General features: G+C 58.4%; 7 protein-coding genes across 7 annotated transcripts in view; 4 read left to right on the top strand and 3 right to left on the bottom strand.

Moving 5' to 3' along the window:
* SDRG_09796 (hypothetical protein) overlaps nucleotides 1–386 on the bottom strand; it is a gene marked incomplete at both ends in the record, with an annotated part of 2,326 nt that extends 1,940 nt beyond the window's left edge. Inside the window, one exon of the mRNA XM_008615748.1 lies at nucleotides 42–386. Coding sequence (XP_008613970.1) covers nucleotides 42–386 — 345 coding nt within the window. The remainder of the gene's footprint in view (nucleotides 1–41) is intronic.
* A 296-nt stretch (nucleotides 387–682) lies between these two features.
* SDRG_09795 (AGC protein kinase) lies at nucleotides 683–4,363 on the top strand. The gene is made up of 8 exons (XM_008615747.1): nucleotides 683–924; nucleotides 970–1,196; nucleotides 1,242–1,418; nucleotides 1,538–1,618; nucleotides 1,671–2,453; nucleotides 2,503–3,231; nucleotides 3,282–3,691; nucleotides 3,750–4,363. Exons 1-8 carry the CDS (start codon nucleotides 720–722, stop codon nucleotides 4,288–4,290), a joined length of 3,153 nt encoding a protein of 1,050 aa, XP_008613969.1. The 5' UTR covers nucleotides 683–719; the 3' UTR covers nucleotides 4,291–4,363.
* Nucleotides 4,364–4,839: 476 nt separating this feature from the next.
* SDRG_09794 (hypothetical protein) lies at nucleotides 4,840–6,197 on the top strand. The gene is made up of 7 exons (XM_008615746.1): nucleotides 4,840–4,897; nucleotides 4,947–5,049; nucleotides 5,144–5,223; nucleotides 5,275–5,346; nucleotides 5,407–5,507; nucleotides 5,556–5,712; nucleotides 5,763–6,197. Exons 1-7 carry the CDS (start codon nucleotides 4,864–4,866, stop codon nucleotides 6,152–6,154), a joined length of 939 nt encoding a protein of 312 aa, XP_008613968.1. The 5' UTR covers nucleotides 4,840–4,863; the 3' UTR covers nucleotides 6,155–6,197.
* Nucleotides 6,198–6,494: 297 nt separating this feature from the next.
* Nucleotides 6,495–9,281, top strand: SDRG_09793 (hypothetical protein; the record flags this gene model as incomplete). Its single annotated transcript, XM_008615745.1, has 8 exons — nucleotides 6,495–6,954; nucleotides 7,011–7,794; nucleotides 7,844–8,045; nucleotides 8,087–8,122; nucleotides 8,164–8,267; nucleotides 8,311–8,482; nucleotides 8,533–8,617; nucleotides 8,659–9,281. 8 exons carry the CDS (start codon nucleotides 6,495–6,497, stop codon nucleotides 9,231–9,233), a joined length of 2,418 nt encoding a protein of 805 aa, XP_008613967.1. The 3' UTR covers nucleotides 9,234–9,281.
* A 217-nt stretch (nucleotides 9,282–9,498) lies between these two features.
* SDRG_09792 (hypothetical protein) lies at nucleotides 9,499–11,344 on the top strand. The gene is made up of 7 exons (XM_008615744.1): nucleotides 9,499–9,832; nucleotides 9,883–10,149; nucleotides 10,192–10,406; nucleotides 10,456–10,545; nucleotides 10,594–10,751; nucleotides 10,814–10,970; nucleotides 11,031–11,344. Exons 1-7 carry the CDS (start codon nucleotides 9,640–9,642, stop codon nucleotides 11,298–11,300), a joined length of 1,350 nt encoding a protein of 449 aa, XP_008613966.1. The 5' UTR covers nucleotides 9,499–9,639; the 3' UTR covers nucleotides 11,301–11,344.
* SDRG_09791 (hypothetical protein) lies at nucleotides 10,923–12,611 on the bottom strand. The gene is made up of 5 exons (XM_008615743.1): nucleotides 12,454–12,611; nucleotides 11,955–12,409; nucleotides 11,753–11,911; nucleotides 11,052–11,700; nucleotides 10,923–10,991 (listed from the first exon to the last, which is right to left on the bottom strand). The coding sequence occupies exons 1-4, from the start codon at nucleotides 12,551–12,553 to the stop codon at nucleotides 11,443–11,445; spliced, it is 972 nt and encodes a 323-aa protein (XP_008613965.1). The 5' UTR covers nucleotides 12,554–12,611; the 3' UTR covers nucleotides 10,923–10,991; nucleotides 11,052–11,442.
* A 339-nt stretch (nucleotides 12,612–12,950) lies between these two features.
* On the bottom strand, nucleotides 12,951–14,689 carry SDRG_09790 (hypothetical protein; the record flags this gene model as incomplete). Its single annotated transcript, XM_008615742.1, has 1 exon — nucleotides 12,951–14,689. The coding sequence occupies exon 1, from the start codon at nucleotides 14,676–14,678 to the stop codon at nucleotides 12,951–12,953; it is 1,728 nt and encodes a 575-aa protein (XP_008613964.1). The 5' UTR covers nucleotides 14,679–14,689.
* Between the last annotated feature and the right edge of the window lie 7 nt (nucleotides 14,690–14,696).

The following is a 14,696-nucleotide window of genomic DNA, read 5'->3' as shown; positions in this document are numbered from 1 at the left end:
TGATGAGGCAACTGTAGGCTGCAGCGCCGATCCGAGCATACCCTGGCGTCGCCCTGGGGCCCCGAGCTGTCCGTCGGTACGCCCAAGAGGTACGTGACCATCGCGAGGTGGCCTTTGTACGCCGCTGTGGCCAAGGCGGCGTGGGTTCGCCATAGCCCGTAGATCTCATGGAGCCAGCGCACAACGTTCAAGTGGCCGGCGGTGGCAGCGAGAGCCATTGCATCTTCGCCACAGCCATCGCGTCGGTTTTGATGTAGCCAATCGAGCACGTGCATGTGGCCGCGGTACGCCGCGTAGACGATGGCTCGCTCCGATCCGACGCGAAGGCGGCTCTTGTGCAAGAGCTCGAGCGACGTCAGGTCGCCGTTGAAGGCCGCCAGCTCCATCACTTTACATCGCGTCCATTCGTCGTGGTGACAGGGACGACGACGCAACGATTCGTTGGAGAACGGCCCCCACAATACACTTAAAACTTGCGAGTTCAGGTCGCAGGCACAGACATCACTGGGCGACAACAGTAGCGTGTAAGAGAGTTAGCGAATTCATTGCAGACGTCGGACGGCATGTACAGTTTCGCACTTTGTGGCGCCTGACGATCGTTTGCTGCGTTCTGCGGCTGCCACGTCACATATCCGTTTTGGCAAGTATATTTAGCTAGCAATGGCACTGCGGCGAAACTCCACGCACAACTGCTACACATCGCTGAGCATCAAGAGCGTATGGGGTGCGGCTCGTCTCTCGGTATTGGGTCGAAGGTCGCGGACCGGAACCCGCAAGAGCAAGCCAACAACGACAACTCGCCGCTCACGCCCGAAGAGATCCGGTCGCGCATCGTGTGCTCGGAAAAGTCGACACGCCTTCAGCTCACGCCGTCCCTCTCGATCGAGTACGCCTTTGTGTCTCAGCGCGGCTACTACCCCGACGGTACTTCTCTCTACTCTTATGCTCAAGGTGTCACTTCTAAGCTAGCAATTGACAAGCCCAACCAAGATAGCTTTACCATCATCCCGAGCTTCGCGGGCGACCCGAGCAAGATCTTCTTTGGCATTTTTGACGGCCATGGCGCGACCGGTGACCTCTGCTCGATCTTTGCAAAGAAGGAGGTCCCGGAACGCTTGCTCAAGCTCATGGCCAAAGGCACGCCCGGCAACTTTGCAGAAATTTACTCGGCCGCGTTCACCGACACCAACGCCAAGGTACACTTCATACAATACCGTGCAAGACACTTGACCAAGTTCTAGTTGCACACATCGCGCATCGACGACAGTCTAAGCGGCACGACGGCCATTACGTGTTTTATGGACGGCGACATCATCCACGTGGCCAACGTCGGCGATTCGCGCGCTGTGATTGCGCGCAACGACCAGCCACGCATTGTGGCCTCGCCCTTGTCGGTCGATCAGACGCCGTACCGCACGGTACGACGCATGCTCTCTATTCTTTGTGTTTTTTTCTCACTTTCGACGAAATTTTCGTGTTATTTCGTGATATTTTGTGATATTTTGTGAGCTTTCGTGGTGCTATCGTCGCTTTTTAGGACGAACGCGAGCGCGTCAAGCGATATGGCGCTCGTGTATTGACGATGGACCAGCTGGAAGGCATTGCACCGATCCACGAGGTCCCTTGATCGAACGCATCATTTGCTTGGATTGAATGTTGGTTGGTGGTAGAACTGGGCAACGGCCATCAACGAAGAGGTCGACGAAGATGGCGACCCGCCCCGCGTGTGGTCGCCAACGGGCAACTTTCCGGGCACGGCGTTCACGCGTTCGATTGGCGATGAGATTGCCGAGAGCCTCGGTGTCTTTGCGACGCCCGAGATTGCGTCGCTCCAGCTCACGCCGTCGGACCGGTACATCATCATTGCGAGCGACGGCGTCTTTGAGTTTTTGACCAACCAAGCGGTTGTCGACATCATCAAGGCGTACTCGGACCCGCTGGAGGCGTGCGAGAAGGTCGTGACTGAGTCGTACCGCCTCTGGTTGCACTACGAGCTCCGAACGGACGACATTACGATCGTGTGCATTTACTTGGATCACACGGCGTCGAGCCACGGCAACGAGACGAATAAGGAGCGGCTCCAGAGCCAAAAGAACAACGATCTCATCACGACCAACATGCTCAACGACCGTGTCGCCGAGTTGCGCCCGGTGCGGCGCGGTATGTCCAAGCAGAAGCGGCGCGACCAGATGAAGAAGGACATGGCCAAGATGGTGACCGAAGAAGACCTCAACTACAAGATGAACGACCACGTGATTCTCAAATCCAAGCAAGAAATGGACAAAATCCAGGAGATCACTCAGGCCAATTGGCTCTTCAAGCAGCTCACGGCACAGCAACGCAACGACGTGTACAAGGTCATGGAAAAGGTCACAGTCAACGAAACCGACGTGGTCATTCGCCAAGGCGACCCAGGCGACCGCTTCTACTGCGTTCAGAGCGGCGACTTTCAAGTGCGATACAAAACCATCCAAAATATCAATTTTTCAACGACACAAATAGGTCACGGTCAAGAACGAGACGCCCAATGGCATTCGCGAAGACATTGTCCACGTCTACCGCGGTGACACGCATCCGTCGTTTGGCGAACTCGCGCTCATGCACAATGCGCCGCGGTCGTCGTCAGTGATCGCGCTCACAAAAGGTGTCTTGTGGGCCATCGACTGCCGCGCGTTCCGACTCGTCTTTATGAAGTCACCGACCAACGTTATCGTCCAGACGCTCAAGAAGGTCGATGTGCTCAAGTCGCTCACGACGACGCAACTCGAGCGACTCGCGACCAACTTGACCGAAATCACGTTTGAAGACGGCGATTACATCATCAACCAAGGCACGATCGGCAACACATTTTTTGTCATCAAGGAAGGTGCGTGCCTCTGCACGGTTTGGGACGTCGCACCCGGTACGACGGAGCGCACGAGCCGCGAAGTGCTACGACTGCGCCAGCACCAGTACTTTGGCGAGCGCGCGCTCCTCAACGACGCCCCGCGCGCCGCCAACGTCATTAGCGTCGGTCGCACGAAATTGCTCCAGATCGGGCGCCAGGCCTTTGAGGAGATTCTCGGGCCGCTCCAAAAGATCATTGACAACGACCGCGCGCAGCGCGAGGCCAAACACAACTTTCAAATTGCCGTGAGCAACCTCCGCGAGCACAACCCCGAGGCGAGCTCGGTCAAGAACGACGTGGCGCGTGGCCAGCTCAGTTTCAAGTGCGTCGCGCAGACGAGCGAGGTTGTTTGTCGATTTCTGGGATTTTTCATTAAAATTTTATTGAAATCTAGGTCGGGACCCTCACCACGTTTGAGACGACGAGCAAGGTCCGGCTCACGGTTCGCGTCGTCTCCAAGCGACAGACCAAAGCCAACAACAAGATCGAAGAGGTCATGCGCGAAGCCGCGATCCACAAGAGCATGAAGCGACCCATCTCGGTTGCGACAGTCCCCGTGTGCATGGGCACGTGGACCGACGCCAACGGCCTCTACATGGCGTTCAACTCCAACATGGTCTGCGACATTGCCGGCTTGATGCTCGACGCGGAAACCAAATTCTCGGAAGACGTGATTCGGCAGTACGCGGCGCAGCTGCTCATTGGTCTCGAGACGCTTCACGATGTTGGGATCGTGTACCGCAACATGAACCCGGAAAACATCATGCTCGACGACAACGGCTACGTCCAGCTGCACGATTTTCGGTACGCATTTGCACAAGATATGGATTTTTGCGTCCATATATATAACATCTTGGATTAGGTATGCCAAGCAAATCGACGATCTCCGTACGTACACACTGTGCGGCACAGCCGAGTATACGGCGCCCGAAATGGTGTCGGCGCAAGGCCACAGCTTTGGCGTCGATATTTGGGGCCTCGGCATTCTCATCTATGAGATGCTCTACGGTATCACACCGTTCGCATGCGACGACTTGGAGAACGACAAGGACGTCGTGCTCGCTGTCTACTCAAAAATCTCACGCTACGACCGCAAGGACCTCGTCTTTCCCGGCACGGAAGATCGCTCGAAAGAGGTGACGGACCTCCTCTTCCAGATTCTTAACCAGAGTCCATACGAACGCCTTGGCTGCCAAGGCATGATCGACATCAACACGGGCGGGTCCGTCATCCGGAGCCACCCGTGGTTTGCGTCGGTCGACTGGGTGCACGTCGCAGCCGGCGTCCAGAACGCGCCGCACGTCCAGCAGATTCGCCAAAAAGCGGCGCAGGTGTTTGACGCTGCCGCGCCGCTCGTGCTTGAACCGTACAACGACGCGTCGTCCTGGTTTGACGGCTTTTAACGCGACAGTGCGGTGGCGATGAAGTCAATTCGACCTCGCGTTTAACCTGTAAAAGTATCTTATTGCGTGCATATTGTTGTTGTACGTCCTACTCTCTCGTACCAAAGGGCGCAACTGTTATTAGTCTACTTGTGCCACGTGGAATAGTGTAATGGAGATATGAACCGCGTCAGCCGTTGGGCGCGACGTTTCTTAGCGTCTTGTAGCACATGTAGCGGTATCGTTGTCTAGTCTATGTTTGCGCTTGGGCTGTAGACAAAGTAAACCTTACTTAGCATTGATTATCTTCTCTGACTTCCTATTTCACGATGCCGACACCAGTCATCTTCATAACCGCAAAAACTACATTGATGGCTTATTTGAAAAGAAATATTGCTTGCGTTTGTGTAGTTCTGAGGGACCCGCAGGACGCAATACTCGAAGGACACAGATGTAAGCCGCCCATGGACAAATTGTGCAAATATCCAGTCCCACAGGAAATATGCATTGTGACAGGTTTGCTATCCGGATATTATCCGGTTGCGGGCGTGTGCCAACTGATTTCGGCAGGTCCAAACGAATTCGACGGCGGCAATGCCCTTTGGTCAAGTCATCTTGGGACCGCCAGGTACGCGCGCGACCACGTGGCAGAAGGAGCTGCAAGCTCGATGGCGTAGGCAGCGGCAAGACCACGTACTGCAATGGCATGCAGCAGTACCTCCAGGCGGCCGGGCGCGACGTCGCAGTCGTCAACATGGACCCCGCAAACGAGCAACTACCATATCCTTTCCTTCGCCAGCCTTTGCCTTGTGCATGCATCTTCTTCTGGACTCTGAATGACGACGCTCTCCTTGACGACCAGGATGTGCTGTACATATGTAGCCGACATTGACATCATGGAGCTCGTCTGCCTCGAAAACGTCATGGACGAACTCAACCTCGGCCCGAACGGCGGTACGTGCTATGGTCAATGCAGCCTTCGTGCTCATTACGGTGGTTGTGTAGGCTTGGTCTATTGCATGAACTACATTGACGAGCACTTTGAGTGGCTGGCGGAGCGCCTTGGGCGGCTGCAAGGTACAGACCATGTCGACATTTCTTGTTACGACCAGATTTCACGACCACAATTCGCGATAGAAAAGTACATTTTGTTCGACTTTCCCGGCCAAGTCGAGCTGTACACGCACGAAATCAGCGTGCACAACATTCTCCAGAAGCTCCAGAAACTGCATTACCGGGTACACGAACCTGCAAAGTACGCTAATTGGACGTGACGCGCTCTGTAGATATCGGTCGTGCACCTTGTCGACGCGCACCACTGCACGGACAGCTCCAAGTTCATTTCGGTCGTGCTGCTCAGTCTCTCGTCCATGGTGCGCCTCGAGCTGCCGCACATCAACGTGCTTTCCAAGATGGACCTGATCCAGCAGTACGGCAACCTTGGTGCGTCCACCGTATTTGCTTATTTGCCGACTAATTTTCCTGGAAATCAGCGTTCAACCTCGAGTTTTACACGGATGTATTGGATCTGCGCTACCTCCTGGACCGCCTTGAAGCCCAAGAGTTTGGCGAACTCCACGAAGACGACGACGACCCGTATGCCCTTCCAGCAATCGACCTTCCGCACGCCGTCCAGTGCAAGCAAAAGCTCCGCGAGAAGTTTCGCCGTATGAACGAAGTGCTCATCGAGGTGATCGAGGACTTTAGCCTCGTGAGCTTTGTGCCGCTCCAGATCGAGGACGTCGAGAGCCTCCAGCGCGTGACGCAGACCATCGACAAGTCGAATGGCTACGTCTTTAGCGACAAGCCCGCGGGTGGTATCCTCAAGGACTCAGACCTGCAGTCCGACCGCATCGGCGACATGGAAGAGAAATACGTGCGCTGAGCGTGCCACGTCAGGCTTAAAACACCCACTTTTTGCATTTCACCGTCCTTGCTCGCCGCAAATCATGTCGACGGCACGACAAAACAAAGGTACTCGAGTTTATGGCGTTGAGATATCCCACCTGACGCAGGAGCGATCAGCGTTGGGCGGGTAGCCTCCACGGGCAGAAGGCGGCGACACATCAACGGTTGGGTGTTTTTATCTGCACTGTCGACGGACAAACCAATCACCGTGTGATATGGCTTTGCATTTTGGCCAATCACGTGCGTTTCCAGCGTCAAGTTGCACGATCTTCGTGGCATTCGAGCTTTGTCCGCGTCCAGCATCCTCCATCGCCAGCATGTTCCAGCGCCCGAGCATCGAACCTATCCTCACCGAGAAGGAAGGCCGCAGCGAGGTCGACATGGCGCCGGCCATCGAGTGTCGGACGCCCAAAGAAGCGCCGTCACCATCCTCGGCGGCCACGCCGTCGCCGCGATGGCACTGGGTCCATACCCAGCTGACAAAGAAGGTCCTGTACGTCGTCCTCTTCTGCCTTTCAACCTTCTTGAGCTCGTCGATCGCTTGCGGCTGGGTCGCCAACGCCGTCCATCGATCGACGTCGACGCCCTTCTCGCTCGCACGTGCCATCGCCGTGCTCCACGCCCATGAAACAGCGTACGACGACTGCATCCAAGACGCGCTCGCCCACGAGATGCTCGCGCTTGTCACGACATGGAGCCACGAGCAAGACGTTGTCGCGAGTATCGCAGTGGCCGACGAGGTGGCGATCGTCGCTTTGGCGAATGCCACCTTGGCCTGTATGACTCATTATGCTCGATTCTACGGCGATATGACAACTGACGACTGCGGATAGGCAAAGCAACGCTCGCCGAGCTGCAAACCACATTGCTTGTATCGTCGTCAAGCACTGTACTCTGCTCGCCCGATGACCAACTGGCCCTTGAGACGCTCCAGAACGCCTATTCGCTCTCGCAGCCACCGACGACCAGTCGCATTTTCCTTCGCTTCCCCAACGCCCAAGCCCAAGCCGACGCCACAGCGCTGAACCGAACGCTCACAGCATACCAAGATGCCGTCCACGCAGACGCGCAGGCGCTTCGCGACGTCGTTTCGACCGGTGCGTCGTCGCTCCAGGCCAACGCGGACGCAGCCCACGCGGCCGTTCTCACGCTCCAGAGTCAGTGGTCGACAGCGACCAGCGACACGGCTGATATTCATGGCGTTCTCAGCTCGCTCCAAGGCGTCAAGGCCTCTGCAGCCGCGATTGAAGCCGTTCTCGCCAAGGCCAAGCCGGCGCTGGCCGCAGTCGGGATCACACTCCCACCCCTTCGCATTGCGCTGGACCTAGAGACATCCATGACGCAGCTCCTTCTCTTTGGCGCTGTGATGAACCGCTCGATTGCAGCTGTTGCAAATGCGCAAGAGGCAACGCAAGCCGACGCACGCGCGTTCGTCGCTGGTCTTGGCAACGCCATGGACCGCGTTGATGGTACCAGCGCAGCCTTGGCATCGCAGGTCGCACGGTATACTTCCCCCAACGCCTCGACGTTGCACCGAGCGACCTTTAGCAACTGGACGCTGCGCGACGCGCTGCTGGAGCAGCGAGGTGGCACCGTCGTCGACACGTATCCGGAATGGTGCAAACTCGTGTACTTGATACATTGATAAAATCCTTATTTCATTCAGGAATGCGTCCAGCACGGTGGTCCCGACGACGATGGCGACCGACGCCGATGCACCGGACAACGATCCGCAAGGTGCGTACGGGGTCGACGTCCAAGGCAACGTGGTCGCGACGTCGCTGCCGCTCGACTTGCTCGTTCGCCTCGCGCTCTGCGTGCTCGTGACCGTTATGATTGCGCAGGACGCGTTCACCGACATCCCCGAGGTACCTCCTTGCGCTCGAATAGGACGTCATACACGCTGTAGATTGACAACCAAAACACATCTCGTCTCCAAACCACTGTACGTATCGCACGTACAAGCGGCCGCTACAAGGTGCGTAGGCGGACTGGCTCAACGTCCTCCGCTGCCGCCACTCGATCATGGATGTGCTCTCGAGCGTCTGCCGACTCCGTCTCTGGCCGTTCTTCGTCGCCGTCCTTCTCGGGTATCACAATCTACCCAGCACTCCAACCCGAAGAGGTTTGCAGGATTGTGCTCACGGCGATGACCGTGCTCATCGTCATCCCGTTGAATCGCATGCACAGCGAGGCGTGTGGACTCGCCACGATGTCCGACCCGTCGCCCAACTGGCTGGGCAACATTGTCGTCAGCTTTGCAAGCTCGTCCATGACGGCCAATGGCGCTCTTCACGCATCTGCGGTCTCACCCTTCTAGAAGTACAGAGGAAGCTCATGACTGCTGCTGCGTAGGGCGTGTCGACGCTGCAGTCGCTGCATGACAACTCGTGTGCGGCCAGTCAGCTGAGCATTGTGCGTGCCAACATGGGCCACCAAGGTACAACTAGACCTGTACGAGAAGGGCTTCCATTGTACTAGCCAACACCTCGTTGCGGTATCGCGAGTACGCCCAGCTGCATGCGCTCGTGACGCAGCTGCGCAAGTGCCTGCCGCCAAACGACACCAGCGCGGATTGCGCCGTGTCGCCCGAGGCCATCGCTGCACTCACGTCGCTCCAGACGTACACGTGCCCGGCCTACAATGCGACACGCCGCCGCGTTCAAGGCGCTTGCGCCGCCGTGGTCCGCCGCTTTGCGAGCGGCGACGGCAAGGCCCACGTGTGCGCGCTCGAGCGCTCGCTCCTCGAAATGATCTCGGTCGCGTGGGTCTCGGTGGTCACGTTCGTCCTCCTCAACGGTGCGCACCTCTGCTTCATGAAGGCGGTCGCGTTCTGGCTCTGGCGCGCGCTCAGCGCCGGGCGGTACCCGTTCGTGGGCTTTGTCGACGCCGACGGCAACGCCCTGGACGCCGACCAGCTGCGCGTCCGCCTGGAGCGCCGCCTCGCCGAGCATTCGCGTCTCTGCGTCCTCTACGCGGGCCTTGCCGCGGCGCTGTGGCTCGTGGCCTTTCTATTTGCGCAGTATATCCTAGCGTCGCTCGCGGAGGACTCGTAGGACGCAACACCTCAACCTCGTGCAGGAATAAAGAACCTTGGCGTCTGAGTCTGGTCGGCGGAAGAAGACGACGTCAACGAAGAAGCGCGTTGCAGTGGCCGCGATCTTTGAGGCCGGAAAGGGCAATGTCGACGCATCCGCACCTGGCTACTCTGAACGTTGGCTTTCCACCACCCAGAGCGCGCGACGTACGCTCGCAGCTCGGACGTGACGTGGAGCCCTTCGATGCGACCGATCCATCTCCAACGGCAGTGTCTATGCATCGGCCGGCAGCGCCAGGTGGTTGGGTGGTTGGCATTTTCATTGGCTTGATTCTGTGCCACCTGGCGAGCGCACGTCGGCGGTCCTAATTTCGCGCCTCGTTTGAGGACGAAAGAGTAAGTTCGTAGCGGCTTAGTTGCCTTTTATGGACAAGACCAGTCAATCCCCTTTGACGCTCGACGTACTCGTACTCGTCGTCTCCACGTGTGTCTGCGCCTACGCCACCTACCGCCTCCTCGCCGCTTCGTCCGCCTCCGCGCCTCCTGCCCCCCGTACCCGCGCCCTGCCTGCCATCAAGACGCCAATGACCTGCAAGACAACGCCGCCCGCCAAGCCAGGTTCATGCGCCAGGATGTGGCATCGCGCTCATATTCGTACGGCCTTGTAGAGTCCATGTACCTCAACAACTCGAAGACCGTCTACGACTTTACGGTCGGCGGTCGCGGCGAGCACTTTGAGTTCGACGACTGCAAGCACGTCGTCAAGCACATTTGCCCGCGCTGGAAGGATGCGCAGCCTGATGACATTACCGTCAAGATCATCTGCGGCGGGATTACAAACCGCCTCTACCGCCTTCTCTGGAAGGACCTCTGCGTGCTGGTCCGCCTGTATGGCGAGCACACGGAGGTCTTTATCGACCGCAACATTGACAACGGTACGACGCTAAGATCGCATCGTCTCTTATCGGATCGACTAGAAAACTTTGCCGAGCTCTCGCGCCGCGGCTTTGCGCCCACGTACTTTGGCCGCTTCACGAACGGTCGCGTCGAAGGCTGGGTCGACGGCACGGCGCTCGAGCCGCACCAAATGGGCGAGACGTCGCCCTTCGACCTGCTCTCGCTCATCCCCAAGGAGCTCGGCAAGATGCATGCGATGGAGATCGACATGGACACGCGTGCGTGCCTCTGGACTGTATACCGACAATGCATGCCCCTTCGTCGTCGCTCATGCTTGTGAGTAGAAGATCCAGCAGTTTGAAGACCTCGCAGCCGACATTACGTTTGACGATCCGGTCAAGCGCGATGCGCTCGAGCGCCTTGAGCTGCACCAGGTAGGCACGAGCAGGTTCTCTGCGTGCAGTCGTACAATGGACGCCTAGACGATCAAGCAGCGTGTGCGCTGGCTGCAGTCGGTGCTGCCGTCGCACAAGAACAACGACGGCAAGAGCCTCCTCGAGACCTTTCGCGGGTCGGCGACGGCCAAGCTCGCGTACAGCTTCTTGCACGACTCGGTGTTTAGCCACAACGATCTGCTGAGGTTTGTGATTTGAGATTGCACTTTGAGATTGCCCTTTTTGAGATTGCACTTGTATTATCTAGTGGCAACATTCTCTACAACCCCGCGTGGGGCCGCGTCCAGATCATCGACTACGAGTACGGCGGGTACAACTACCGCGGCTTTGACTTTGGCAACCACTTTTGCGAGCACTGCGGCTTTGACATGAACCTCAACGACTACCCGTCCAAGGACAAGCAGGTACAATTTCTTCTCGTTTTTCTATCGTGTATCAAGATGTCAACTCAGTCGACAAATTAGTTTATCTTCTACAAGGCGTACCTCTCGACGGCCGCGCCAGCGCTTTTGCAGTCGCTCACGCGCGACGGCTCCCTCGACGTGTTCCTCGGCCATCTCCACGAGTTTGGCAACGTCTACGCGCTCGCCGCCCACATGTTTTGGGGTCTCTGGGCCATTGTCCAAGCCGGCAACTCGACGATCGACTTTGATTTCCTCGACTATGCCCGCATGCGCTTCGAAGCGTTCGAGGTGCAGCTCGACCTCTTTTGCCCGACCGCCAAAGACGTTTAACTCGGGCGCACCTTGTCATCAACTGAGCTTGCTTGTACTGTCTACTACTGTCTGGATACATGTGAATTGTTGCTACGAGAGCGATGACGGGGTCGACGACGGACGGACTTTGTACACCATTGTCCGCATTGCCTTTGTAAGTTTATCGCTTGCGCTTCTCGGACGGCGGGTCCGGGAAGGGCTCGAACGGTGGAAGGTTGTCGAGCGACGTCGAGTCCGAGAGCTTCTTGAAGTAGCGCGTGATCACCACGTTGGGCTTGTCCTTGTCGGGCAGCGTCAGCGTCAGCTCGACCTTCATGCGACCCAGCTCGTCCAGCGTGCGGATGTCGGTCAGTACGCCCCGGAAGCCCGAGAGATGCGTGATCGTCTTGATCGCTGTCGGCTCACCAATCACCTTGATCTAGTGCCACGCCCAATAAGAACTGAACGGGCAAAGAATGGAGGCGTCGTACCGTGTTGGTCTTGATGATGACGTCTTGGCCAAACTTGAGCACCTTGGTCTCGAGGAAGATGCGCGTTCGCCGTGTGATGGTAAACTCGCCGGGCGTCTGCAGAATGATGACCGTCAAATCCAGCTTGTCGGCGGCTTGGCGGGCAATGAGCGGAAGGCCCTAATCGACAACTGAGAACGAGATGGCACATCGCAGCGTGTACCATGGCTTCGAGATAGTCGTTGGTCGAGTCGGACGCTTCGCGGTCCAGGTCCCAGGTCCCCGAGAGGTTGAGAGCGCCGGCGCCCGCAGTGTTGACTGGCACCACGGGCACCGGGACGTTCGAGGCCGACGCCACGGCGACTGCCACGGCCGAGTTGACGTTGACGTTCGTGGGCTTGAAGGCGCGCTGCGCGTTGGCCGACGCGACGTTGATGCGCTGCTGGTGCTGGTTCATCTGCAGCTGCATCGCAGCGACGTTCATGTTGTTGAGCGTGTTCATGGTCTGGATGGCGTTGAGGCCGGCCGTGCCGCCGGGCATGCCCATGCCAAGCCCCATGCCGATGCCCATGCGCTTGAGCTGCTGCTGTTGCTGCGCGTGCTGGCTCGAAAGCGCGGCGGCGGCGGCGGCCACAATCGCCGCCGACGGCGCCGGTGCCATGGCCATGTTCATACCGCCTGTGATGCGATGAGCCTGGTGGCCATGGAGAGGTTAGCGGTACCGTTGGGGTTGGGCGGCGCGGCCGCCAAGATCGGGTTGTTCATCGAGATCGCGATCGGCTTGGAGCCGGAGGGCGTCGCCGTCGCCTTGTTCGTCGCCATCGCCTATACCGAGTTCAAGATCTGTGGAACCGAAGAAGCGATGGGGGTGTCGGATACCCGTATCCGGATAGTGCGAGCTATCCAGTGCAGCGGTTTAACGCCGTTTAACGCACCATACATACATCAAGTGAATACGTGGCCGCTTCTCCACACGCCGTCGTCGCACTCCGACACCAGTCCCAGGACGCATGAGAATGACGTGGCGAAGGACGATGTTAGCGGTACCGAGTCGCTGCCGTGTACGCGTCACAAGCTCACGAACCCCGACACGAGGCGGAAGACGTCGGTCTATGCTATTGTCACCTCGAAACGGAGAGGCCAAGTCGCTCCGCCCAACAAAATCTCGGCGCATTTGCCATCGGTTGGACCAGTGTCGAGAGACCTGCGGGTGAGACGCTCAACGCTCAACTCGTTCTTTCCAGTCAGAATGGAAAATTTTAGTCGATTTCTTTTCGTCCGGCGATTTAGACACTGTAGCACAGGGTTCGTCGATCGATGGCGTCTCAAACGCCAGAATCTGCGCGTCAAAGTTCGTCGCCACGTGCTCGATTTCGATCGAGACGACAAACGACCGGCCGTCGTTGCACAGCGTCAGCATCGACGGCACGCGCACCCACGGCTGCGTCGCGACCAGACGCAACGTTTTTGCATACGCGACCCGATCGGTGTTTGGCGCCGCCTTTGGAAAGACTGGTGTCACTTTGATCGTCCGCTCGACACGCGCCGGCGTCACCTCGAACGGCTCGCGGAGGCAGATGCCCCGCGCCGTCGGTCGTCCTGGCGACGTCACGCGCACGTCCAGGAACCACGGTTGCCCAGAAAGGCGAGGGCCATGACGCACCGCGTGGTCAAACGCTCCTGGCGTGTTGACCAAGCCGCAGCCTTGCTCTTGGGCCCCGACACCCGGCAATGGCGTCGCTGTCGCTTCGAGAGCGTGTCGGAGACTGTACGGGTGGTATGGAATCTGCTGCGCCTTGAGACCGCTGATGAGAAGCGCGAGGACGCCCGCGCAGTGCGGCGCGGCCATCGACGTTCCGTTCTTGAGCTGCTGCTTGCTCAGTGTCCAATGGGACACTGACGTGATCGCACCACCGGGTGCGACGACCGAGATGCCATTGTCGCCGTCTAACGACGGGCCGCGCGACGACCACGTATACAACGTCGACTCGGCGAACGGCGGGCACAAGCTGTGGACATTGGACATCATGTCCCGTGAAACGTACGCGCCGACACCGAGTACGCTGGATGAGAGCCCGCACGGACCTTTGATCGTCCCGAGCGCCGGGCCGTCGTTGCCCACGCTGCCTACAAACGTGACGCCGTGGTCGTGGACGAGCTCGTTGATGAGGTCGACGGATCGGCTGTGGTTGGGATGTACGACGTGTTCGCCGTAGCTCATGTTGACGACGTCGCACTTGTGCTGGAGGACCGCGAGGATACCGCGCGAGATGGCAGTGCCCGTCTCGGCCGACCCCATGCGTGTGTCGCCAATCTTGATCGATACGAGCTGCGCGCCGGGCGCAATTCCATTGTTGGCTGCGTTTTCTGGGTCGTGACCGGCCGCGATCGACGCGACGTGCGTGCCGTGCGACCCGGCGTCACAGACGATGCTAAGGACGTCGCCGTTGTCGTAGACGTTAAAGGCGTAGTGCAGCTGGGAGGCGTCGCTAAAACAGCGAAACTCGCACCGCTTGTGATAGACGCCGATGGCTTCGATCGCGCCAAAGTCGCAGTTGCCCGAGTCGTCGATCGCCGCCCGCCACTCGCTCCCGTCAAAAAAGAGGATGCAGTCGTACACAGGCCCCATGTCGTCAAAGCTCTTGGCCGATTCGTCGAGGATCGAGAGCTGTGCCAGTAGGTCACGGCGCACGTCGACCGTACGCTCGGACGTCTCCCACGCCACCAACTTGGCTTGGACAACGTCGACGGCCACCCGGTGCAATGTGAGAAAGGCGTCTTTGGCCTCGGCTTTGAGGCGCTTGACGAGCGGCGCGGGAAAAAGCTCGTATGCGCGCTTGGAGCCGATGCGGTACGAGCCATCGACGGCGGTCCACGATGGGTTGAGCGTCCACGTCTTCTTGCCGACCTTGAGCTTGCCATCCTTGGCCTTGACGACCGTCGACATGTCGACATCATCTACAGA

Source organism: Saprolegnia diclina (assembly GCF_000281045.1).
Source record: "Saprolegnia diclina VS20 unplaced genomic scaffold supercont1.32, whole genome shotgun sequence".
In the NCBI taxonomy this organism is placed as follows: Eukaryota; Oomycota; class Saprolegniomycetes; order Saprolegniales; family Saprolegniaceae; genus Saprolegnia; species Saprolegnia diclina.
The sequence above is the reverse complement of the archived record's forward strand: the minus strand, read 5'-3'. Positions and strand labels throughout refer to the sequence as shown.